The sequence below is a fragment of the Myxine glutinosa genome, chromosome 11 (assembly GCF_964187855.1).
Source record: "Myxine glutinosa chromosome 11, kmMyxGlut1.1, whole genome shotgun sequence".
NCBI classification, from domain to species: Eukaryota; Metazoa; Chordata; class Myxini; order Myxiniformes; family Myxinidae; genus Myxine; species Myxine glutinosa.
Genome location: NC_136271.1, coordinates 85,311,061 through 85,336,041, shown reverse-complemented (window position 1 = coordinate 85,336,041; position 24,981 = coordinate 85,311,061). Strand labels below are relative to the sequence as shown.

Here is a 24,981-nt window from a genome sequence, read left to right as displayed (position 1 = left end):
AAATGGCACAATCGTTACCTTGCTGTGTGATTACTGAATGGCACAATCGTTACCTTGCTGTGTGATTACTGAATGGCACAATCGTTACCTTGCTGTGTGATTACTGAATGGCACAATCGTTACCTTGCTGTGTGATTACTGAATGGCACAATCGTTACCTTGCTGTGTGATTACTGAATGGCACAATCGTTACCTTGCTGTGTGATTACTGAATGGCACAATCGTTACCTTGCTGTGTGATTACTGAATGGCACAATCGTTACCTCGCTGTGTGATTACTGAATGGCACAATCGTTACCTTGCTGTGTGATTACTGAATGGCACAATCGTTACCTTGCTGTGTGATTACTAAATGGCACAATCGTTACCTTGCTGTGTGATTACTGAATGGCACAATCGTTACCTTGCTGTGTGATTACTGAATGGCGCAATCGTTACCTTGCTGTGTGATTACTGAATGGCACAATCGTTACTTTGCTGTGTGATTACTGAATGGCGCAATCGTTACCTTGCTGTGTGATTACTGAATGGCACAATCGTTACCTTGCTGTGTGATTACTGAATGGCACAATCGTTACCTTGCTGTGTGATTACTGAATGGCACAATCGTTACCTTGCTGTGTGATTACTGAATGGCACAATCGTTACTTTGCTGTGTGATTACTGAATGGCACAATCGTTACCTTGCTGTGTGATTACTGAATGGCGCAATCGTTACCTTGCTGTGTGATTACTGAATGGCACAATCGTTACCTTGCTGTGTGATTACTGAATGGCACAATCGTTACCTCGCTGTGTGATTACTGAATGGCACAATCGTTACCTTGCTGTGTGATTACTGAATGGCACAATCGTTACCTCGCTGTGTGATTACTGAATGGCACAATCGTTACTTTGCTGTGTGATTACTGAATGGCACAATCGTTACCTTGCTGTGTGATTACTGAATGGCACAATCGTTACCTTGCTGTGTGATTACTGAATGGCACAATCGTTACCTTGCTGTGTGATTACTAAATGGCACAATCGTTACCTCGCTGTGTGATTACTGAATGGCACAATCGTTACCTTGCTGTGTGATTACTGAATGGCGCAATCGTTACCTTGCTGTGTGATTACTGAATGGCGCAATCGTTACCTCGCTGTGTGATTACTGAATGGCGCAATCGTTACCTTGCTGTGTGATTACTGAATGGCGCAATCGTTACCTTGCTGTGTGATTACTGAATGGCACAATCGTTACCTCGCTGTGTGATTACTGAATGGCACAATCGTTACCTTGCTGTGTGATTACTGAATGGCGCAATCGTTACCTTGCTGTGTGATTACTGAATGGCGCAATCGTTACCTTGCTGTGTGATTACTGAATGGCGCAATCGTTACCTCGCTGTGTGATTACTGAATGGCGCAATCGTTACCTTGCTGTGTGATTACTGAATGGCGCAATCGTTACCTTGCTGTGTGATTACTGAATGGCGCAATCGTTACCTTGCTGTGTGATTACTGAATGGCGCAATCGTTACCTCGCTGTGTGATTACTGAATCATGAATCGTTATCTCCCCGGCTTGTTGCGTGCATATTTGCATCAATCGTCCAGACGGCATCCTCTTTATGCCAATTTGATGTTGAAACATGCATAATAACTTGTGCAATCGAAGGTGGATAAAGGTTATGTGTTTACCCTTGTCTGTCTGGCTGTCTGTGATGTGAGCAGGATATCTCAGGGAGTTCTAGACAGATTCAGACGAAACATGGTGGACAGATTGGGTGTGTGACCAGGAGAAATTTATTAGATTTTGCTCAAAATCCTGATCCAGATACGATAATTTTTAAGTGATTCTTCCCCATTGAGAAATGTGGCCAACAACGATATATTGTATGATATCTCAAAAATGTGTGGATGGATTCTGACGAAAATTTGGTTTTCAGGTTGGGTGTGACAAGGATGAATTGATCCAAATTTGGTTAACATCTGGATCCAGATCTGGATACTAGAATTTAAAAGTGATTTTTCACCAATGAGAGAGGGACCAAAAACGGCATATAGCAAGGTATCTTAAAATGTTATGGACACATCGGGACAAAAGTTGGTGGATGGGTTGGGTAGGAGACAAGAACAAGCGGATTCGATTTGGTTCAGGTGTCGACCCAGATCCGGCCTATCGGTGGATACAAAACGTAAACTGTTCAACCTGGCGGAGGTATGGGCTCTACCGAGTACCGTTCTAGTTTTAGACATTGAATTGAGTGGTAAACAGTGGAAAACAGAGAACTGCATAACTTCTTTGCACATTTGTGCTTTGCCAGACTCATCATCGGTTGACCTGTTGTGATATCTGCGGTGGTCGTTTTGCTGACTGTTTCTTGACGCTCTTTTCATATGTTTTGGGGGCAGGTTGACTTGACGGTCCACAACGGCTTCATGGGAGGTCTGCAAAGAAACAAGAGCAATGGCCTTACGGCTCCATACTTTGCTACCTCAACGATGGAAGTGATTTACCACGTGTCCACACGCATGCCATCCGACTCGGATGATTCCATCACGAAGGTTCTGTCGACCATACCTGCTTTGTTTTGCTACTGCCATACCACCAACATTTGCTTGGAAGAATTATGTTGCATCACTAATATATATATATACACACACCTGCTCTTATCAGGAATGGGCACTTTCTCACCTTCACTTAAAACATCGTATTTCTCACCATTTTGTCACATTGTTCAGCTGTTATCATCAACCCCTCACTTACACTGTTACACAAAATTGTGAAATTATTTTGGAGAGTCCGTTTTTGATGTTTTGAAGTCACAAGTGTATTGCTGCGATTTTCTACTTTCATATATGGAGCACACATGTTATAACTGGCTATCTAAATATTATTACTCGTACGTAAGCAAAATGGTCTCATTTTTACCTCTCCAACCTTTCCTGCTTTCCTTTGTTGTCTCACCAGCTCAACTCCTCTTTTCTTTATTTTCTCTATTGCTATTTGAGGGTGGGGGGAGGGGGGGAGAGGAGTGGGTGCATTTTGCAAGTGTCATGCCACGCACGATGTCTTTCTTGTTACTTGCAAAATCAAAGATTTCTCAAGTATATTGGTTGGTCTCATGTGTTATTCTGTCTGTTCGTCTGTCTGACAATCACCTACAAGTCACGATTCCAAACCGATTGTCATGAAACTTCACCGAGTTGTACAGGTAGTCACAACTGAGAAGTCTGTTGATTTTGAGGTCAAAGGTGTACCGTCCACCAAACAGTGATGACTCCATCTACATTTCGCTGGCTGATAATATGGACCAACTTCTGTCTACTCATCCCAACTCTCTCTTCCTCATATGTGGTGATTTCAATTGTCACCATGCCAGTTGGCTGGGTGTGGGTACCTCTCTCACCAGCCATGGCTCCTCAGCAAAGGACTTCTGCGACTCACTGGGACTGACACAATCTGTCAATTTCCCGACCTGGATCTCAGTCAACTGAGCATCTTCTCTTCTGGACTTGGTTATGACTAACTTCCCTGAAAATGTCTGCTGCTCTTCTTCTGCTCCAATCAGAAGGAGCAGAAGCTTGTTAAAGTGGACATCTCTCTGACCATTCTCAGGGAGCCTGCTCAGCGTCGACGAGTCTGGCATTTCACTCAGACCAACTGGCACGGTCTTCAAGCAGCCATCAATCATCTGGACTGGTCTCCCATCTCTACCACATCTGACATAAACTCATCCTGGGAATTCTTCCAAAGTAAATTGCTCTCTCTCATGCACAGATTTATCCCATCTCGTCTTCAGTTGTCATACCCTTCCTCCCGTCCATGGTACACGGAATCTTGTGGTGAGGCTGTTGCCCAGAAACAACTTGCCTTCGTCTCCTGGAAAGCAAATCCAACGGAAGGAAATCTCATTTCCTTTCACAAAGCCTGAAACAAGTGTGTGTCCACCCTCAGGAGAGCCAGGAAACAATATCTCTCCGTTCTCAAGACCGAACTCTCTTATCTGTCTCCCTCTTCCAAATCCTGGTGGCGGTTGGTGAAATCTGTTTCCGGTGTTTGTTCCCCTTCCATCGCCTCCCTTACCTCAAATGGCTACGCCACTGACTCCGCACGTGAAAAAGCTGAATGCCCCAACTCTGTGTTTGCCTCCAAATCTTGTGTCCCAAACCCATCCCTCTCTGTACCCACCGTACCCAGTCGTACCCAGCTGCTCCTGGACTCCGTGTCCTTTCCTCCTGACAAGGTGGAAAAGTTTCTGTCAACCCTCGACTCTGATTCTGCAACTGGATCTGACGGCATCAGCCCACGGGTCCTAAAATCCTGTTCTTCCGCTCTTTCACTCCCTCTCGCTGTTCTCTTCACCCTCTATTTTGCTCAAAGTCAACTTAGTATAGTCAATATAGCGCCAAAATACCCCTACCCCCAAAAAATTGCAAAAAAGCGTTTTATGGTTATTTCTTGTACTTTAAGGCATAGTGAACAACATATTAAAAGTTGGACAGAAATGGAGCACGGGAAAGTAAAAATTTCTGACATAAAAAAATGGCCCAAATCTGCCCCCGTTTTCACTTGGAATTTCACTTGCTATTTGCTGGAGACAATGTTGATCATAACATTATAACCTTGGATGGAAAGGGTACCTTCCATGGGATGGGCATGATAGCTGCCATCACACCAGGGAAGCAAGCTAGTCAGATCATTTCGAGACAGAAAATTGCTGACTTGAAGCTTGTCGAACTGACAAAGATTGATATTATAGATTACCGCTATGCAAAGCAGATCAAACGCAATGTTGAATTTCAGCCCCTCCCCTTCTCGTCTGCCTTTGACCGCACAGTTGACATCTTCTGGGAAATGTCCTTTCGCTTCAACAAGAGTACGCCTCGTTGGCAAGGCATGATGCATTTACTACACAAGGAGTGTGAGCATCCAGGGAAGTCATCCGTACAGTTTCTCCCAATGATTGATATGAATCCAGGGGACAAAACCTGTATACTGTCCACCCTAGATTACCTATGCAAACTTGCGTCAAAACACAACATGCCAACCATTATTACCTTCGACCAACCGCTGTTTTGGAAGGCTTCTGAGATAGTGAATGCTGTTCCAGATGATAGCCCAATCAGGAATGTGGTGTTACTGCTTGGGAGCTTCCATACTTTCATGAATTTGTTGGGAGCAATCGGAACTTTGATGGATGGCAGTGGACTTAAGGAGATCCTGGATACGGTGTACGGTGAAAATGCCATTGTACACATGATGAGCGGAAAAGCAGTGCAGCGAGCATTTCGTGGGCACCTGCTGGTGGATCAGTGTCTTACATGTCACATTGTGGCTAAAATAATGGAGGATGACCCTGGTTTTCAGGACCAGGTGAAGGAACTAGAGAAACTTTACACGCTGATGGAGACTGGTGAAAATGACTTGGAGTCATTGTTGCAATCAGATTGCATTTGCCAGATTGACAAAGCTTTGACACTCAAAAGGAATGAACTGGCAGGGACCTCCAAAACCAGCGCACTGTGGATCAACTAACAGCGCATGGTCGGAATTGCTCGGGCACTTGTTGCAGCTGATCGAATGGGGTCATGGGAGATGCATCTCCGTGCCATCTCAGCTTGCTTGCCGTTATTTGCAGCCGCTGGCCATCCCAATTATCTGAAGTCAGCTCGTCTCTATCTCCAGAAGATGCACGCATTGGACGATGAAAATCCTGATGTTCATCAGAAGGTCCAGTCTGGCTTCCATGTAATCAGGCGCAGCAGCCAATACTGGGCTGGCCTTGGCTCTGATCTTGTGATAGAACAGACACTAATGCGCTCACTAAAAAGCCAAGGGGGCCTGATGCAAGGAAGTGGGATGTCAGAGCACCAGAGAGCAATTTGGACTGTCTTCCACAGTGTCATCTTCTTACAACCTTGCCATGCAAGAACTGACCGCAAATAGTTACACAACTGGTGAACAACATAAGGAGTTGTCCACCTCCAGACTGAGCAGAGATGAGGCTGACCTTGTTAAGGTTGCAGCCAAACTGGACAGCTTCACGCCGTTTTCGGATGATAAATCATTGCGTCATGTCATCACAGGGGTTACTGCAAATGAGATTGTCAATGTACATGACCTATTCACAATAGGAAATGACATAGCCAAGAATATGGATAGTCACTCCGTTTTCTCGTATTCGCACAAAAGGAGTTCGAAAGTCAAGACACTTGCATCCGGCAGTGCAGTCAAAGTAGCCGAGGATCATACCATAGATCCAGTGTTGTTATTCCAGAGGTTCCTCGTTGTGTCACAGACAGGTGATCTCCAGATAGACGAAGTGATGAACTATGAACTCAGTCCATACCTGATGTCTTTGTTCGAAGCAAAGAACATCCTACGTCAGCCGGATAAGCCACAATTGGCAGAAGCGATAAGGAACTATGCTTCACCCAAATCGGACAATGCTGTCACACAGACGGTCCCAGGGACAGATCACTATGTTCTAGATGGGGGATCGCTTTTGCACCGCTTAAAATGGATGGAGGGGTGCACCTACAGTTCAATTGCAGATGACTACGCCTCATTCACAGTCAAACACGATGCCAAAGCCACTGTAGTGTTTGATGGTTATGGAGCTGGGCCAAGCATAAAAGACTGTGCTCATCAGCATAGAAGTAGAAATAAGAATGCGAACAAGGTGAACATTACAGGGGCGACAACATTGTTTGGAAAAAAGGAGGATTTCTTGTCAAATGAAGCAAACAAGCAGGCAATTATCCAGCTAATCATGGAACGATTGCGACAGAGGGGCTCCGGGGTGATCGAAGCTGAAGGAGATGCCGATGTTGAGATCGCAAAAGCAGCCGTCACAAAGTCTGCTTTCAAGTCTACCACACTCGTTGGAGAAGACACCGATCTCCTCCTACTGTTGCTCTACTACGCTGAGACAACAAACTGCACTGAACTCTATTTCCGCTCGGACAAGGTAAAATCAAATGTCTATAATATCAAGGTCCTTAAGAAGATACTTGGAGAAGCAGTCTGCAGTGATCTATTGTTCATTCATGCGACTCAACGTCCAGAGTATTTGGGATCGGAAAGAAATCGGGGTTCCAAAGAATCATCAAGAAAGAAAAGGAAATGAAAGACTCTTCGAAAGTGTTCTGCTCACCAAAGCAAAGTCAGGATGCTGTGGAAACCAGTGGCTGCAGGGCAATGGTGGCACTGTTCAATGCAAATCAGAATGACTCCCTGGCATCTATCAGGTACAATATGCTCTGCAAGAAAGTTGCGAGAGCTAAGGCTTTTGTCATGCCTGAAAGACTGCCCCCATCATCCTCAGCATGTAAATTTCACTCCCTGCGGGCGTATTACCAGGTTATGGAGTGGATTGGCCGCAGTGATGAAATGGAGCCGTCCGAATGGGGATGGAGGGTAGAAGGGGGAAAACTCATTCCAGTGATGACAGACAAAAGCCCTGCTCCAGATGTACTTCTTCAGATGATTCACTGCAACTGTTCAGGAGGGTGCAAAACCCTGAGGTGTACCTGCAGAAAGCATGGGCTCGAATGCACCAGTGCATGTGGGCATTGCCAAGATGGCAATTGTGACAATATGACAAATGAACCAGTGACAGAAGAGGATGATGAACAAGACAGCATCTGAGAAGCCGTAATGTTGGATATTACACATCATGACATCGGTAGTGAGTAATACTAGAGTGTTCCCTTGATTAGGTCACTGATGACGTCATAGATGACGTCATGACATCATTGCAAATGCGACATTCATTCCAGAAAGTACTGTTATTTGAAAAACATTGGTGAAAAGAACATTTGTTCAAACATCAGATTTGCAATTTGAATTTTTTTATGGTTATTGGTCAGATTTTTGACGTTTTTCTGCTGGTGGCCATTTTGTTTTTTGACGTCATATTTGGAGACTTTTCGGTGCGCAGAAATTGTCCAACTTTTGATATGTTGTTCTCCACATCAAATACTACAAGAAAATGTCATAAAACGTTTTTTTGCAATTATTTTGGGGTTACGTGGTATATTGACTCTACGAACTGCCATCTGCTTGGAAATCAACCAACATCACCGCTTTGCACAAAAAAGGTGCAAAAACAGATCCTAGCAACTAAAGACCAATCAGCCTTCTCCCAATTATCAGCAAAGTCATGGAATCCATCATTGCTTCGGATATGAAATCTTTCCTCTTCTCCAATGGCTTGATCTCTGATCATCAATTTGGTTTCAGACCAGGTCACTCTACTCTGGACATGCTGCTTCTGTTGTCTCAACAATGGATGGAGGTCTTCAATGCCAAACAGGAAATTAGAGCTGTCTCCCTCGACATATCACGTGCCTTCGATACGGTCTGGCACCCCGCTCTGCTCACCAAACTCTCCTCCTTTGGTATCCATGGAAACCTCCACGCATGGCTGGCGGACTTCCTCTCTAGTCGTAGTCAACGTGTGGCCCTGAATGGGTTTCTCTCATCTCCTCTTCCTGTTCAGGCTGGAGTTCCCCAAGGCAGTGTACTGGGCCCTGTGCTTTTTCTGGTCTTCATCAATGATCTCTCTGACTCTCTTGAAAATCCTCTCTATCTCTTTGCTGATGACTCCACTCTCTGCCGCTCCATGCCTCATCCCTCAGATCGGCAGTCTGCAGCCTCCTCACTCTCTGCAGACCTGGACAAAATCAGACTGGGCAAACAAGTGGAACATGTCTTTCAATCCTGACAAATCTCACACTCTTACGATGTCTCTCCGAAAAGACCGACTGGACAACCCTCCCATCCACTTTCTCAACAATCCTCTCCAAGAAGTTCTGTCGCTCAAGCTTTTGGGTCTCATTATCTGCCATGATCTTTTTTTTTCTTTTTGTTTTGCTTTTTTTTTTGTTTTCTTTTTTGTTTTCTTTTTTTTTTGGATACTGAATCGAGGCTCGTGAAAGAGCTAACATTTACTTCACAAACAAATCAACCAGACAAACAAAATATATGAAAAGAGGGAGCGGAAAACAAGATGGGGAGAGAAGGGGAAGCACATAAACACAACATTTGAGAGCAGGGAGATGTGTGGAAGGGAGAGGGCTTGGGGGGAGGAGGTGTGGGAAGGGGGTGGGGGGTGGAGGGAGAAGTATAAAACACAAGGACACCAAGGACTTCCAGGACAGAAGTTGGTATTTCAAAAAAGTGGAATTGGGGTGAAATTAGCGGGGGTAGAAAAGATGAAGGTTATGGAAGGGGGAAGATAAGAGATGGTGGTGAACAGCTGTTTTAAAGACCTGGAGGGTGGAGTGGGATTGAAGAGAGTGAGGGAGTTTGTTCCAGAGGCGGGAGAAAAGAGGAGTGAAGGTGAGCAGAGAGTCTTGATTTTGGCAGTTTGACCATAAGAGGGTTGCAGGCAGATCTTGTGCGACCTGTAGGAATATTTGCAGGACAGAGCCCAGAGAGAGCTGGGGGGGCAAGGCCAGAGAGGAGTCGGTAGAAGATGGAAAGACCACCAACCTGCCTGCGGTGAGTGAGTCAGAGGCCCTTGGAGTTAGCTTCATCACGGGAGATTCCAATGATTCTGAATGCTTTGGTTTCAACAGCGTGAAGACGAGCTAGGTGTGAGGCAGGAGCACCAGCCCAGAGGGGAGAGCAGTATTCCATTGAGCTGCGGATGAAAGCCTTGTATGTGGTGAGGAGCTCAGGTGTGCCAAGGAAGTACTTCGCACGACGGAGGATGCCCAGTCGTCGACTGGCTTTGGAGGCCAGATTTGAAATGTGGTTTTCCCAGGAAAGATCATGGCAGATAGTGAGACCCAAAAGCTTGAGTGACAGAACTTCTTGGAGAGGATTATTCAGAAAGTGGATGGGAGGGTTGTCCAGTCGGTCTTTTCGGAGAGACATCGTAAGAGTGTGAGATTTGTCAGGATTGAAAGACATGTCCCACTTGTTTGCCCAGTCTGTGATTTTGTCCAGGTCTGCAGAGAGTGAGGAGGCAGCAGACTGCCGATCTGAGGGATGAAGAATGGAGCGACAGAGAGTAGAGTCATCAGCAAAGAGATACAGAGGATTTTCAAGAGAGTCAGAGAGATCATTGATGAAGACCAGAAAAAGCACAGGGCCCAGAACACTGCCTTGTGGAACTCCAGCCTGAACAGGAAGAGGAGATGAGAGAAACCCATTCAGGGCCACACGTTGACTACGACTAGAGAGGAAGTCCGCCAGCCATGCGTGGAGATTTCCATGGATACCAAAAGAGGAGAGTTTGGTGAGCAGAGCGGGGTGCCAGACCGTATCGAAGGCACGTGATATGTCAAGGGAGACTGCTCTAATTTCCTGTTTGGCATTGAGGACCTCCATCCATTGTTGAGAAAGCAGAAGCAGCATGTCCAGAGTAGAGTGTCCAGGTCTGAAACCAAATTGATGATCAGAGATCAAGCCATTGGAGAAGAGGAAAGATTTCATATCTGAAGCAATGATGGATTCCATGACTTTGCTGATAATTGGGAGAAGGCTGATTGGTCTGTAGTTGCTGGGATCTGTTTTTGCACCTTTTTTGTGAAAAGCGGTGATGTTGGCAGATTTCCAAGCAGATGGAAGATGGCCTTGAGCAAAAGAGAGGGTGATGAGAACAGAGAGAGGGAGTGAAAGAGCGGAAGAACAGGATTTTAGGACCCGTGGGCTGATGCCGTCAGGTCCAGTTGCAGAATCCGAGTCGAGGGTTGACAGAAACTTTTCCACCTTGTCAGGAGGAAAGGACACAGAGTCCAGGAGCAGCTGGGTACGGTGGGTACAGAGAGGGATGGGTTTGGGACACAAGATTTAGAGGCAAACACAGAGTTGAGGCATTCAGCTTTTTCATGTGCGGAGTCAGCCGTGTGGCCATTTGAGGTGAGGGAGGGGATGGAGGTGGAACAAACACCAGAAACAGATTTCACCAGATGCCACCAGGATTTGGAAGAGGGAGACAGATAAGAGAGCTCGGTCCTGAGAACGGAGAGATATTGTTTCCTGGCTCTCCTGAGGGTGGACACACACTTGTTTCGGGCTTTGTGAAAGGAAATGAGATTTCCTTCCGTTGGATTTGCTTTCCAGGAGACGAAAGCAAGTTGTTTCTGGGCAATAGCATCACCACAAGATTCCGTGTACCATGGAAGGGAGGAAGGGTATGACAACAGAAGACGAGATGGGATAAATCTGTGCATGAGAGAGAGCAGTTTGCTTTGGAAGAATTCCCAGGAAGAATTTATGTCAACGGCAGTAGAGATGGGAGACCAGTCCAGATGATTTATGGCTGCTTGAAGACCGTGCCAGTTGGCCTAAGTGAAATGCCAGACTCGTCGACGCTGAGGAGGCTCTCTGAGAATGGTCAGAGAGATGTCCACTTTAACAAGCACATGATCAGAAGAGCCGATTGGAGCAGAAGAAGAGCAGCAGACATTTTCAGGGAAGTTAGTCATAACCAAGTCCAGAAGAGAAGATGCTCCGTTGACTGAAATCCGGGTCGGGAAATTGACAGATTGTGTCAGTCCCAGTGAGTCACAGAAGTCCTTTGCTGAAGAGCCATGGCTGGTGAGAGAGGTACCCACACCCAGCCAACTGGCATGGTGACAGTTGAAATCACCACATATGAGGAAGAGAGAGTTGGGATGGGTAGATAGAAGTTGGTCCATATTCTCAGACAGCGAGATGTAGATGGAGTCATCACTGTTTGGTGGACGGTACAACACACATATGAACAAAAGGTGGGAGCGAAGGGGAAGCCGTAGCCAAAGGTATCTTTCTTGGGAAAACCACATTTCCAAGCTGGCCTCCAAAGCCAGTCGCCGACTGGGCATCCTCCGTCATGCGAAGTCCTTCCTCGACACACCTGAGCTCCTCACCACATACAAGGCTTTCATCCGCAGCTCAATGGAATACTGCTCTCCCCTCTGGGCTGGTGCTCCTGCCTCACACCTAGCTCGTCAACCAAAGCGTTCAGAATCATTGGAATCTCCCGCGATGACGCTATCTCCGAGGGCCTTTCACTTACTCACCGCAGGCAGGTTGGTGTTCTTTCCGTCTTCTACCGACTCCTCTCTGGCCTTGCCCCCCCAGCTCTCTCTGGGCTCTGTCCCCCAAATATTCCTACAGGTCGCACAAGATCTGCCTGCAACCCTCTTATGGTTAAACTGCCAAAATCAAGACTCTCTGCTCACCTTCACTCCTTCATTCCTCTTTTCTCCCGCCTCTTGGAACAAACTCCCTCACTCTCTTCAATCCCACTCCTCCCTCCAGGTCTTTAAAACGGCTGTTCACCACCATCTCTTATCTTCCCCAATCCAAAACCTTGATCTTTTCTACCCCCGCTAATTTCACACTAAATCCACTTTTTTGAGGTGACTTTTGACTTCTTTCCTGGAAGTCCTTGGTGTCCTTGCGTTTTATACCTATCCTGCCTCCCCGCAGGCCCTCTCCCTCCCACACATCTCCCGATGTCCCTGCTCTCAAATGTTTGTGTGCTTCCTCCCCTTCTCTCCCCATCTTGTCGACCGCTCCCCTTTTTATATACTTTGTTTGCTTGTTTGTTTGATTTGTTTGTTTGATAAATGTTAGCTCTTTCACGAGCCTTGACTCTGTATACAAAAAAAAACAAAAACAACAACAAAAAAGTCATGTTGAGGTCAAGTTTCCAAAATCGTTATTTTTCATCCGATAGCTGTGAAAGTTGAAGAGCATTTGCATATTGAGTCACTGAATTGGGAAATCAACTATTTTTGAGGTCAAACGGTCAAAGGTCTACTCAAGGTCAAACTTCTAAAATCATCAATTTTCATCTGCAAATCAATCGTCATCCAATTTACCCGAGATATGATTAAGATTGTCAATTTCAATCTTTATGGAATGGACAATTTAATGTCTCAATGGCAACTTTTATTGGAGGGTGCGGGGGTGGATTTTGCAAGTATCGTGCTCCACTCGACGTCTTTCTTGTTTGATTATTTGTCTGGTTGTTTATGAACAGGCTATCTCAAAGAGTTGTGGACAGATTCGGATGAAATTTGATGGAGAGGTTGAGTATGTGGCAAGGATGAAATTATTATATTTCAGTGAAGATCCGAATCAGGATCCGGATGAATGAATTAATGAATATTACGAGATACGAGATATCGGAGATATCGAGATATCTATCGGATACGAGAGTTATTTAAATTATTTGAGTGATTCTTCTCCATTGAGTGAAAGGGCCAAATACTATATGTTGCATGATTTTGAAAAAAGTTGTGGATGACTGATAAAAGTTGGTGGATGTGTTGGGTAAGTGTCAAGAACAAGCCGATTAGTTGATGGTTCAGGTCCATCATGGAGTGAGCATTTCGGTCCCAAAGTTAAGAAAATGATTTTTGGTATATGATAGCCGACCTGTTTCTCATTATTGTCAAAATCCATGTTGGATATGGTAAATCTTTGTTTGAAATTGTTATTATCACAATGAACATTGATGCACATTTTTGTGTACTGCAGCTGAGACACATTGGAAACGATGAGGTGCACATCATCTGGTCCGAGCACACACGAGATTACCGCCGAGGAATTGTTCCGACAGAGTTTGGTGATGTTCTCATCATCATCTATCCAACCAGGAATCACCTTTTCAGCATTCAAATAATCAAGAAGCCTGAGGTACATACATAAAAATAACTGAAAGCATATTAATTTGTTTATTTTTAATATTGTTATTTATTTTATTCATCTGTGCATTTCATTGAAAGAGTTTGGGACATCCCCTTTAAAATGCAACTACTGTGAGCTGACTATGACATCACTGGTTCATTAGGAGAGTGGGCAAGGTTTGGATCCTTATCTGAATGTCTGGGGGCTGGCAGGATGGCCTAGAGTTACATACTCACCTCTGAGCCGTCTATCCTGGGGTTGAATCTCGACCCAGCTATAAACTGTCATCCTGGTGTCTCGCAGGCACGGCGAGGCATCAATGTGTGCGTGCCGTCCTTCAGATGGACATTAAACTGGGTGTCTCGTCTGCCGGCATTATCATTGATGGACGTTAAAGATCCCACAGAAGAGTAGGCGAGCTATTGCTGGTACCCTGGATAAAATGCAAATTCCAGGACTAACCTACAGGGGGCACTGCATCAGCGGCAGAGCCATGCCCCCCTCAGCCAATGATGTTACTTGCAGCCATGTGTTGCATAAAAAAGAAGAAGAATGAATGTTATTGTAAAAATGATTCTGTAACTATGAACATTAATAAAATGAGAACAGGGATCTGTTCTACTGAAACCCAAATGATACAATGCAGATATCCCACTGAAAAGGTTGTATACACATTAAACATGGCATGAGCACGATTCTACAATGTGCTCTCTCACTTAACACTTGTACAACACAAACAACATTGTGCGACACTTTTGTTATAAACTTGCTGCACATATTTAACTGAATGCAGAAACTTTTTGTTGCAGTCATTTTAATTTGTGTAGCAATTTTTTTCAAGGTTTTCTCCCTTTTGTGATGGGGATAGGTAGCATTTGAATACCGGAAGGCATTAAAAATCGATCAGGATGTGTAAACAGGCATCACTTATCAAACTAACTAGGCACAGCACAGCAGGTACAGTTCTCCTTCCAGAGGTATGGCAGGTTGATTTCTTCCCTGAAGGTCATTCATGGGCCAGCTGGGTTTTTAATCATGGTCTGAAAGTGACGTGGTAATTCAGCCAGGATTGGCCTCTTGTACACCGCACCTTTCCTATGCCATCTCTAGGCGCTGCATGACATCATTGTCAGGCACCGAGGGGGGCTCGGCAATGACGCACGCTGAAAGGGAGTACTCGGTTTTCAATCTGGTTGTTTGTTTGTTTGCTGTCTTGTTTTCTTGTTACTTGGCAAAAAAAAAAAATTGCAACTACAGTGGAACCTTGACTTATGAGTTTAATTCGTTCTGTGACCGAGCTCGTAACTCAAATTGCTCGTTTCTCAAATCAAATTTCCCCATTAAAATGCATTGAAATGCTATTAATCCGTTCCAGCCCGCCAAAAACCACACCAATTTTTTTTTTTAATATACGGTATATATAAAAATATCTCGCGCTTTATATTTCACCTGTATGCAGCATACAAGTTGGCAGGATGGCCTGGACTGGAGGTACGCACACTTGACTCTAAAGTCTAAACTGTCCAGCCTGGGTTTGAATCCCGACCCAGCTATAACCTGTCATGGGTGAATCACAGGCAGGGTGATTCATCAATGTGTGTACCGCTAAACTGGGCGCCCCGTTTGCGTCCCATTAGTTGTTGGATGTTAAGGATCTCACCGTGTTTTCCACAAAGAGAAGGCGAGCTATCGCCGGCACTCTGAACAAGTTGTGGCCTGGCATGCTCTTCTCCTCTGCCGTTATATACGTCCTCCTCGGCATCTTTTTCCAGAAGAGCCCTGTCTCGTCACAGTTGAAGATTTGCTGGGGGATGTATCGTTCGGCTTCTATCAGTTCGGCAAAAGTTATAATAAAATCTTCAGCTGCCTTCACATCCGCCTCACCAAGTCGACAACACGCACACCTCGCTCATGTTTTTCGACGATTGCGTGTTTTATATCCAAGCACATCATCCTCTTCTTCTTCTCAGTTATAATAAAATCTTCAGCTGCCTTCACATCCGCCTCACCAAGTCGACAACACGCACACCTCGCTCATGTTGTTCGACGATTGCGTGTTTTATAGCCAAGCTCATCATCCTCTTCTTCTTCTCAGCACTGCACTTGGCACTCACTTTCTTAGGCCCCATGGTTAAAACTAAGAAATTTTCCAAAATAACCAACATGCGAAAACAAAAATGCAGCGCTATACAGCAGAGATACTGTACTTGCACGGCAAGATAACCACGTGACCGGAACCCACCTGGTGGCGTAAACTCAAAATAACCAACATGCGAAAACAAAAATGCAGCGCTATACGGCAGAGATACTGTACTTGCACGGCAAGATAACCACGTGACCAGAACCCACCTGGTGGCGTAAACTCAAAATAACCAACATGCGAAAACAAAAATGCAGTGCTATACGGCAGAGATACTGTACTTGCACGGCAAGATAACCACTTGACCAGAACCCACCTGGTGGCGTAAACTCAAAATAACCAACATGCGAAAACAAAAATGCAGCGCTATACGGCAGAGATACTGTACTTGCACGGCAAGATAACCACGTGACCGGGTGGCGAAAGCTCGTAACTCAGATCTCGGCTCGCATCTCAAAGCAATAAACCGCCCGAGCAACGGCTCGTATCTCGAAAAACTCGTAAGTTGGGGCACTCGTAAGTCAAGGTTCCACTGTATGTTGATCACTCCGGTTTGTGTGTGTGTGTATTTGTTTGTTTATCCGCTCACTTATGCTTGCCAACAGGTCACAATTTTAAACCGATCTTTATGAAACTTCACCAAATGGTAGAGTTTGTGGTCCGACAAAATCCTATATATTTTTGATGTCAAAAGGTCAACATAGGCCAAAGGTCAACAACTTTTTTTCGAATTTCTAAAATCCTCAATTTTCATCCGATTGACTTGGAATTTGAATGTGATTTTCATATCGGCGAACTGAATTCAAACACGAACTATTTTTGAGATCAAAATAGGCCAAAAGGTCAACATAGGCCAAAGGTGAACCACTTTTTTCAAATTTGTAAAATCCTCAATTTTCATCCGATTGACTTGATATTTGAATAGGATTTTCATATCGGCTAACTGAATTCAACCACCAACTATTTTTGAGGTCAACATAGGCTAAAAGGTCAACAAAGGCCAAAGGTCAACAACAATTTAAAATTTCTAAAATCCTCAATTTTCATCCGATTGACTTGAAATTTGAATATGATTTTCATATCAGCTTACTGAATTCAATCACCAACTATTTTTGAGGTCAACATTGGCCAACATTGGTAGGAGGAGACCTAAATGGACATGTGGGAAGGAGTATGGACGGTTTTGAGGGAGTTCATGGGGGTCACGGATATGGTGTGAGAAATGGAGAAGGTGAAAGGATTTTGGAGTTTGCTGATGGAGCTGATTTGTTGATTTGTAATACTCAGTTCCAGAAAGAGGATAATAAGCTTGTTACATACACGTCAGGTGGGTCGACGACAACCGTTGACTACCTGATGGTGCGTAGGCGAGATAGGGGGCACCTCCGGGACACAAAGGTGATCCCGGGGGAGGAGGCTGTTTCACAGAACCACTTGGTTGTCTGCGACATAAGGGTGAAAGGTGCGAGGAGAGCTCGGCGGGTGAAGTACCAACCGAGAATGAAGGTGTGGAGGTTGAAAGAGGTGACAGTGAGGGAGGCATTAAAAGAGAGGCTGAATATGGCAGAGGATGATGTGGTTGAGCTTGAAAGTGGTTGGATGTCAATGAAAGATAGTCTGTTGGGAGCCGTTGGTGAGGTATGTGGATGGACAAAAGGACCACCGAGGTACTCGGAAACATGGTGGTGGGATGATGAAGTTGGAAAGGGGATTGACGAGAAGAGGAAGAAGTTCAAGGAGTGGCAGAAGGTGAAGGGTATGGGGCAGAAAAGGCAGAGCATGAAAGTTAGAAGGCTGCAAAGAAAGAGGTAGCAAAGGCGCAGGAGGCATGTCGGAAAATGTTCGGAGAACGCTTGGATTCGGAAGAGGGTCAGAGAACGGTATTCAGGATTGCAAAGCAGATAGCAAAAGAGAGGTGTGATGTGATGGGGGTGAGTTGCTTGAAGGATGAAGTGGGACAAATCGTTGTGGATCCAGATGGAATTAAAGGAAGATGGAAGAGATATATGGAAATGCTGTTGAATGCAGAGAATGAACGGGATGGCAACATCGAGAGTAACCCAGTTTTCGGACCGGCAGAGAAGATAACCGAGAAGGAAGTTGAGGAAGCGATAAAAGCAATGAAGAGTGGAAAAGCGGGAGGGCCGACGGGAGTTGTGGGAGATATGTTGAAAGCAGCGGGAAGTTGGGGTGTGAAGAGAATGACTGAGATCTGCATTCTGGTGGTGAGAGATGGCCGCATTCCAGTGGATTGGGAACTGAGTACCCTCGTCCCTCTATACAAGGGGAAAGGTGACCCTCTGGACTGTGGCTCGTATCGAGCGATAAAGTTATTGGAGCATGGAATGAAGGTATTGGAAAGGGTGTTGGAGAGGGGGAAAAAGAAGAAAGTGAAGATCGACGAAATGCACCTTGGATTTATGCCAGGAAGAGGAACGATATATGCGCTTTTTATTGTGAGGCAGTTGCAGGAGAAGTACATGGAGAAGAGGAAGAAGTTGTTTCTTGGGTTTGTTGATCTGGAGAAAGCATTCGATAGGGTTCCACGTGAAGTAGTGACATGGGCATTGAGGAAGTTAGGAGTGGAGGAATGGTTGATCAGAGTAGTGATGGCAATGTACAAAAGAGCGTGCACAGCTGTAAGGAAGAAGGACGGGAACAGTGGTGAGTTTGAGGTGAAGGTGGGAGTGCATCAGTGGTCAGTACTAAGCCCACTACTATTTATAGCTATGATGGAGGTGCTGGCTCAGAACGTACCGTGGGAGTTGTTGCATGCAGATGATCTGGTGTTGATTGCAGAAAGTATGGATGGACTGAAGGAGAAGATGAACAAGTGGAAGGAATGTATGGAGACAAAAGGTCTGAAGGTAAATATCGGAAAAACGAAGGTGATGGCAAATGGTAAAGCATGTGGTGAGGTGGAAAGAACTGGGAAGTGGCCATGTGCTGTGTGCAGGAAGGGTGTCAGAGTGAATTCCATTCAATGTACAATGTGTGCTGAGTGGGTTCATCAAAAATGTAGTGGTCTGAGAGGGTCATTAACCAGTGTGGCAGCTACATTCAAGTGCAAGGTGTGCACAGAGGGAGCTGCAGATGGAGGAAATGTTGAGTTCGATCTTGGAGATGGCAGGAAGCTGGAAGGTGTGAAAACATTTTGTTACCTAGGAGACATGCTGAATGGAGAAGGTGGATGTGCATGGAAGAAGTTTCATGAACTGAGTGGCGTGCTGACGAGGAGGGGAGTGTCGTTGAAGCTGAAGGGAAAGGTGTATGCTGCATGTGTGAGAAGTGTTATGATTTATGTGAGCGAGACATGGGTAATGCTGGAAAGGGTGGAAATGCGAATGGTTCAGTGGATGTGTGGAGTATCGTTGAGAGAGAGGAAGGCAAATGATGAATTGCAAAATATGATGGGAATCGAGCCTGTGATGAATGCTGTGAAGAGAAACAGTTTGAGATGGTTTGGTCACTTGTTGAGGAAGGATGAAGGTGACTGGTTGAGAAGAGTGATGGAAATGAATGTGGAAGGAAGTACAGGACGGGGAAGACCGAGAAAGACTTGGCTAAAGATGGTCGAAGAAGAAATGCGGGCAAGGGGGTTAACAAGGGGAGATGCAGAAAATAGGGCAAAATGCAGAAGATTGTCATGGGGACCGCAAGGCTAACCCCCGCTCTTGCAGGGAAACTGGCCTTAAAATGCCTGTTGTATTGGCCAAAAGGTCAACATAGGCCAAATTTCTAAAATTGACAATTTTCATCTGATTAACTTAAAGTTTGAAGACGATTTGCATATCAGGTCACTGAATTCAACCACTAATTGTCCCCCGTCGCACCGCGGAGTGAAAGGACTACGGTTTTCCCCTCCGTCTGTGTGTGAGTGCGTCCGTGCATGCGTCCGTTCGTCCGTGCGTGCGTCCGTTCGTGCGTGCGTGCGTAAGCGAAGGACCAAATTATAATTTGGTGTGTGGCTGCAACCCACGTCAAAATCCAAGATGGCCGCCGCCATGTATGTCTGACGCCATGTATGTCAACCTTGTGAGCGGAATATCTTTAAAAATAAGCGAAGTACCAACTTCTAATCTGGTGTGTGGGTGTATCTAGACATAAGGAAGAACGCTATTGAAAATTGCGTCGCCACGTCAAAATCCAAGATGGCCGCCTTGCATCTTCCACTTTGTCAACTCACATCACTTCACCGACGGGGGACCTAGGCGTAACGCTTGTTATTTTTGAGGTCAAAAGGATGCTCCACTGAGTGCCATTCTACTTTGTTCTGTTTTGCCAAGTGTCGCTCGATGAGTGATTTTTCATTTGACTGTCCGTTTGTGAACAAGATATCTCAAAACGTTGTGGACGGATTCGGACGAAAAACGATACACGATACAAATTTTTCTTTTTTACAGATTTGGACGAAACTTGGTGGACCGGTTGGGTGTCTGACATGGACGATTCGATTCAATTTTGGTGAAGATCTGAATATGGATTCGGATATGGGAATTATTTAATTCTTAAGTGATTCTTCACCTTTGGGAGATCGGGCTAATACCAACATATAGCAGGATATCTCAAAAAGTTATGGACGGATTTGGATCAAACTTGGTGGAGATGTTGTGTGTGTGAAAAGGGCTAATCATTTCGCTTTTGGTGAAGATCTGAATTTGGATTCGGCTACAGGAGTTATTTAATTTTTAAGTGGACCAGATGGCATCAGCCCACGGGTCCTAAAATCCTGCTCTGCCGCTCTTTCACTCCCTCTCTCTGTTCTCTTCACCCTCTCTTTTGCTCATGGTCATCTGCCAGCATCTTGGAAATCAGCAAACATTACCGCTTTCCACAAAAAGGTGCAAAAACAGATCCATGCAACTACAGACCAATCAGCCTGCTCCCAATTTATCAGCAAAGTCATGGAATCCATCATTGCTTCGGATATCAAATCCTTCCTCTTCTCCAACGGCTTGATCTCTGATCATCAATTTGAATTCAGACCAGGGCATTCTACTCTGGACATGTTGCTTCTGCTGTCTCAACAATGGATAGAGGTCCTCAATGCCAAACAGGAATTCAGAGCTGTCTCCCTTGACATATCACGTGCCTTCGATACGGTCTGGCACCCAGCTCTGCTCACCAAACTCTCCTCCTATGGTATCCATGGAAATCTCCACTCATGACTTGTGGACTTCCTCTCTGGTCGAATCTGAATGGATTTCTCTCATCGCCCCTGCCTGTTCTGGCTGGTAGTGTTCTGGGCCCTGTGCTATTTCTGGTCTTCATCAATGATCTCTCCGACTCTCTGGAAAAGCCTCTCTGTCTCTTTGCTGATGACTCCACTCTCTGCCGCTCCATTCCTCATCCCTCAGATCGGCAGTCTGCAGACCTGGACAAAATCACAGACTGGTCAAACAAGTGGAACATGTCTTTCAATCCTGACAAATCTCACACTCCTACTATGTCTCTCCGAAAAGACCGACTGGACAACCCACCCATCCACTTTCTGAATAATCCTCTCCAAGAAGTTCTGTCACTCAAGCTTTTGGGTCTCACTATCTGCCATGATCTTTCTTGGGAAAACCACATTTCCAAGCTGGCCTCCAAAGCCAGTCGCCGACTGGGCATCCTCCATCGTGCGAAGTCCTTATTTGGCACACCTGAGCTCCTCACCACATACAAGGCTTTCATCCGCAGCTCAATGGAATACTGCTCCCTTCTCTGGGCCGGTGCTCCTGCCTCACACCTAGCTCGGCTTCACGCTGTTGAAACCAAAGCTTTCAGAATCATTGGAATCTCCTGCGATGAAGCTAACTTCGAGGGCCTTTCACTCACTCACCGCAGGCAGGTTGGTGGTCTTTCTGTCTTCTACTGACTCCTCTCCGGCCTTGCTCCCCCAGCTCTCTCTGTGCTCTGTCCCCCAAATATTCCTACAGGTCGCACAATATCTGCGAGCAACCCTCTTATGGTTAAACTGCCAAAATATAGGCTCTCTGCTCACCTTCACTCTTGCATTCCCCTTTTCTCCCGCCTCTGGAACAAACTCCCCCACTCCCTTCGATCCCACTCCTCCCTCCAGGTCTTCAAAAACAGCTGTTCACCACCATCTCTTATCTTCCCCCATCCAAAACCTTGATCTTTTCTACCCCTGATAATTCACCCCAGATACAGTTTTTTGAAATTCCAACTTCTTTCCTGGAAGTCCTTGCAGTGTCCATATGTTTTATACCTCTCCTACCTCCCCCCAAGCCCTCTTTTTTCTCCCGATGTCCCTGCTCTCAAATGTTGTGTTTCTGTCCTTCCCCCTCTCTCCCCATCTTGTCTACCGCTCCCCTTATTTTGTGTTTTATGTGTCGGCTTGACTTTTTGTGTGATTAATGTTGGCTCGTTCACGAGCCTCGATCTTGTATACAAAAAAAAAGAAAAAAAAAGTGATTGTTCACCATTGAGAGATCCGGTGAAAAGTAATATATATATATACACAAAGAATTAAGTTAAGCACCCCCCCCCCCCCCCCCGTTTTTTTACAACCTCGCACATTACAAGTTTGTTGTCGTCAAAACAGTGTAATATACCCATGTTATTGCTATATTTTCTGGAGAAGTGATATTATGGTCACATAAAAACATAACAATCATGCCGTTTTCAATATTTTATTCTGAATAATTTAAGGTGAAATTTTTGGGGAATTTTAGGCATATTTTCACCTCAATTTAAGTATGGAGCTATAGGTCCATCACGGACAGTGTGGATGACGTTTATGTTTTCTAACGTACAGTCATTGTTCTGAGAAGACCTCTAGCGATCTTTGCGTCAATAACGTGTGTAGGACCCACGTGATCGGATCACTGACTCAACCCTACGTCTCATAGACCCTGTAAGCCGTCGTATGCGTTGCTGTGGCAGGTTGTTCCATTCCCGATGTAATGCACGTTCCAATTCATCCAGATTGGCTATTGGAGGGACCATCTTCGCAATTTGTCGTCCCAACATGTCCCGAACGTGCATTACATCGGGAATGGAACAACCTGCCACAGCAACGCATACGACGGCTTACAGGGTCTATGAGACGTAGGGTTGAGTCAGTGATCCGATCACGTGGGTCCTACACACGTTATTGACGCAAAGATCGCTAGAGGTCTTCTCAGAACAATGACTGTACGTTAGAAAACATAAACGTCATCCACACTGTCCGTGATGGACCTATAGCTCCATACTTAAATTGAGGTGAAAATATGCCTAAAATTCCCAAAAAATTTCACCTTAAATTATTCAGAATAAAATATTGACAACGGCATGATTGTTATGTTTTTATGTGACCATAATATCACTTCTCCAGAAAATATAGCAATAACATGGGTATATTACACTGTTTTGACGACAACAAACTTGTAATGTGCGAGGTTGTAAAAAAACGGTGGGGGTGCTTAACTTAATTCTTTGTGTATATATATAACATGATATTTAAAAATGTTATGGACGAGTTATGACTGAACTTGGTGGATGAGTTGGTTATGTGACAATAACAAGCCGATTATATTTCGGTTCAGGTCCGAATCCAGATCCGGCGTATCAGTGGGATACAAAACAAAAACTGTTCACCAGGCGGATGTATGCGCTCTCCTGCCGTTCTAGTTTTCACAATGAAAACGCCGATGAGCTTTGAATCCCATTCATGTACAAATCTCACAATTATTTCTTTCTCTTGAGGACTTCTCAATATATCAGAAAATATTGTTTCTCCTGAAACGGAAAATAACAATCAATATTCACAACAAACTAAAACTTACAAGTCTAATGCATATATATATATATATATATATATTCATATCAAATTTATGTCAGTGCAGTATTTAAAATAACAATAAAGCAATTCAACGTTTCTTTTTGGTATAATCATGTTCGGACACCGTGTAAATGCCAGTTGAGCAATTGTGTCTGAATGGGGTAAATGTCATAACCACAGCACGTATAATGCTGAATACCTAATTTAAGAGTTATTTGGTCCATCTGGACACTGCATGTCCACACATATCGATATTCACACAATTTCGAGTTTTGTGCATTTTTGACCCCAGCGTGCATGGGTGGTGTATAGGCTCAGAGTTTCTGGTTCCCACACTTACTGTAAGTAAAAAAAAAAAAACACAAACTATTCCGTCAATTTCATTGAACATAGAATTACCTTTTCATTTACTTCAATGAGAAACCTTGTACAGTATTAACAGTCAGTGACTTATGCGGACTTGGAGTTGTAAGGGGGGTGGGCAGGGGGTGAAGTGTGTGTGTTAATTGAATCTTAATGGTTTTGCCTTTTGGCGTTGGCTTGACGGTTAGGTGGCCCGCTTGAGATCTTGGGGTCCTGAGTTTGAGCCCCCGTCATATTGTTGAATTAGCACCAGGTGCGTTGGCTCAGCCTGTCATCTTTCCGAGGTTGGCAAAATGAGTACCAGATGATTGGTAATGGGGGTAAGGAGGCATTGCTTCAGCGGTACAGCCGTGCCCCGGAAGATGATGCAGCCAAGTGGCCACAGGCTGTATGCAGACCACCACCAAACCCCGACCTCTTCCTTCCTTCTTGCCTATGTAATAAATAGATCAATCTTAATCAGATTATTATTCAGTGACTTGTTACTGCCCAATGCTGGTTATATTGCATAGCATATGAACAGCTTTTTTAAGCCACCAATCATTACAACTCGGTTTTTGTATTCATTATAAAATTACAACTTTGACTATGACAGTACTGTATACTGTAAAAGGATGCATTCACGGTACTTGTGAATCTACGGGCCTTGATACAAGTTTAAATCGTCTTATTAAAGGTTTGTAAATTGTGAAAACTTTCCCATGTTATGCTGTTTGGCTGAACCCGCATCATCACCCATCCTTTCATCCCCTGTCCTTACCTACAATCTTTATTGGCGCTGAGGAAGCGCCTTTAGCGATTGACTTCCAGCCAGTGTAACGCTAATTCCTGTCACAGGAATTCTGAGATCATATAAGTGGGCGTGGCAGTTCCTGATTGGTTCGTGTTGGGGAACGCCTTCTCGCTGCCGACGTGACGTAAATTCGCGCACGCGCACTGGTGATTGGCGCTGAGGAAGCGCCTCTAGCGAATGACTTCCAGCCAGTGTAACGCTAATTCCTGTCACAGGAATTCTGAGATCATATAAGTGGGCGTGGCAGTTCCTGATTGGTTCGTGTTGGGGAACGCCTTCTCGCTGCCGACG

The 24,981-nt window shown here is 45.0% G+C and overlaps 1 protein-coding gene across 4 annotated transcripts in view; it reads left to right on the top strand.

Annotated features, from left to right (window-relative positions):
• LOC137416855 (ral GTPase-activating protein subunit alpha-1) overlaps positions 1-24,981 on the top strand; it is a 344,184-nt gene that overhangs the window by 278,712 nt on the left and 40,491 nt on the right. For all 4 annotated transcript variants that reach the window (XM_068102513.2, XM_068102512.2, XM_068102510.2 and 1 more), the window contains 2 exons: positions 2,397-2,549; positions 13,474-13,632. In XM_068102513.2, the coding sequence (XP_067958614.2) occupies positions 2,397-2,549; positions 13,474-13,632 (312 nt within the window). The remainder of the gene's footprint in view (positions 1-2,396; positions 2,550-13,473; positions 13,633-24,981) is intronic.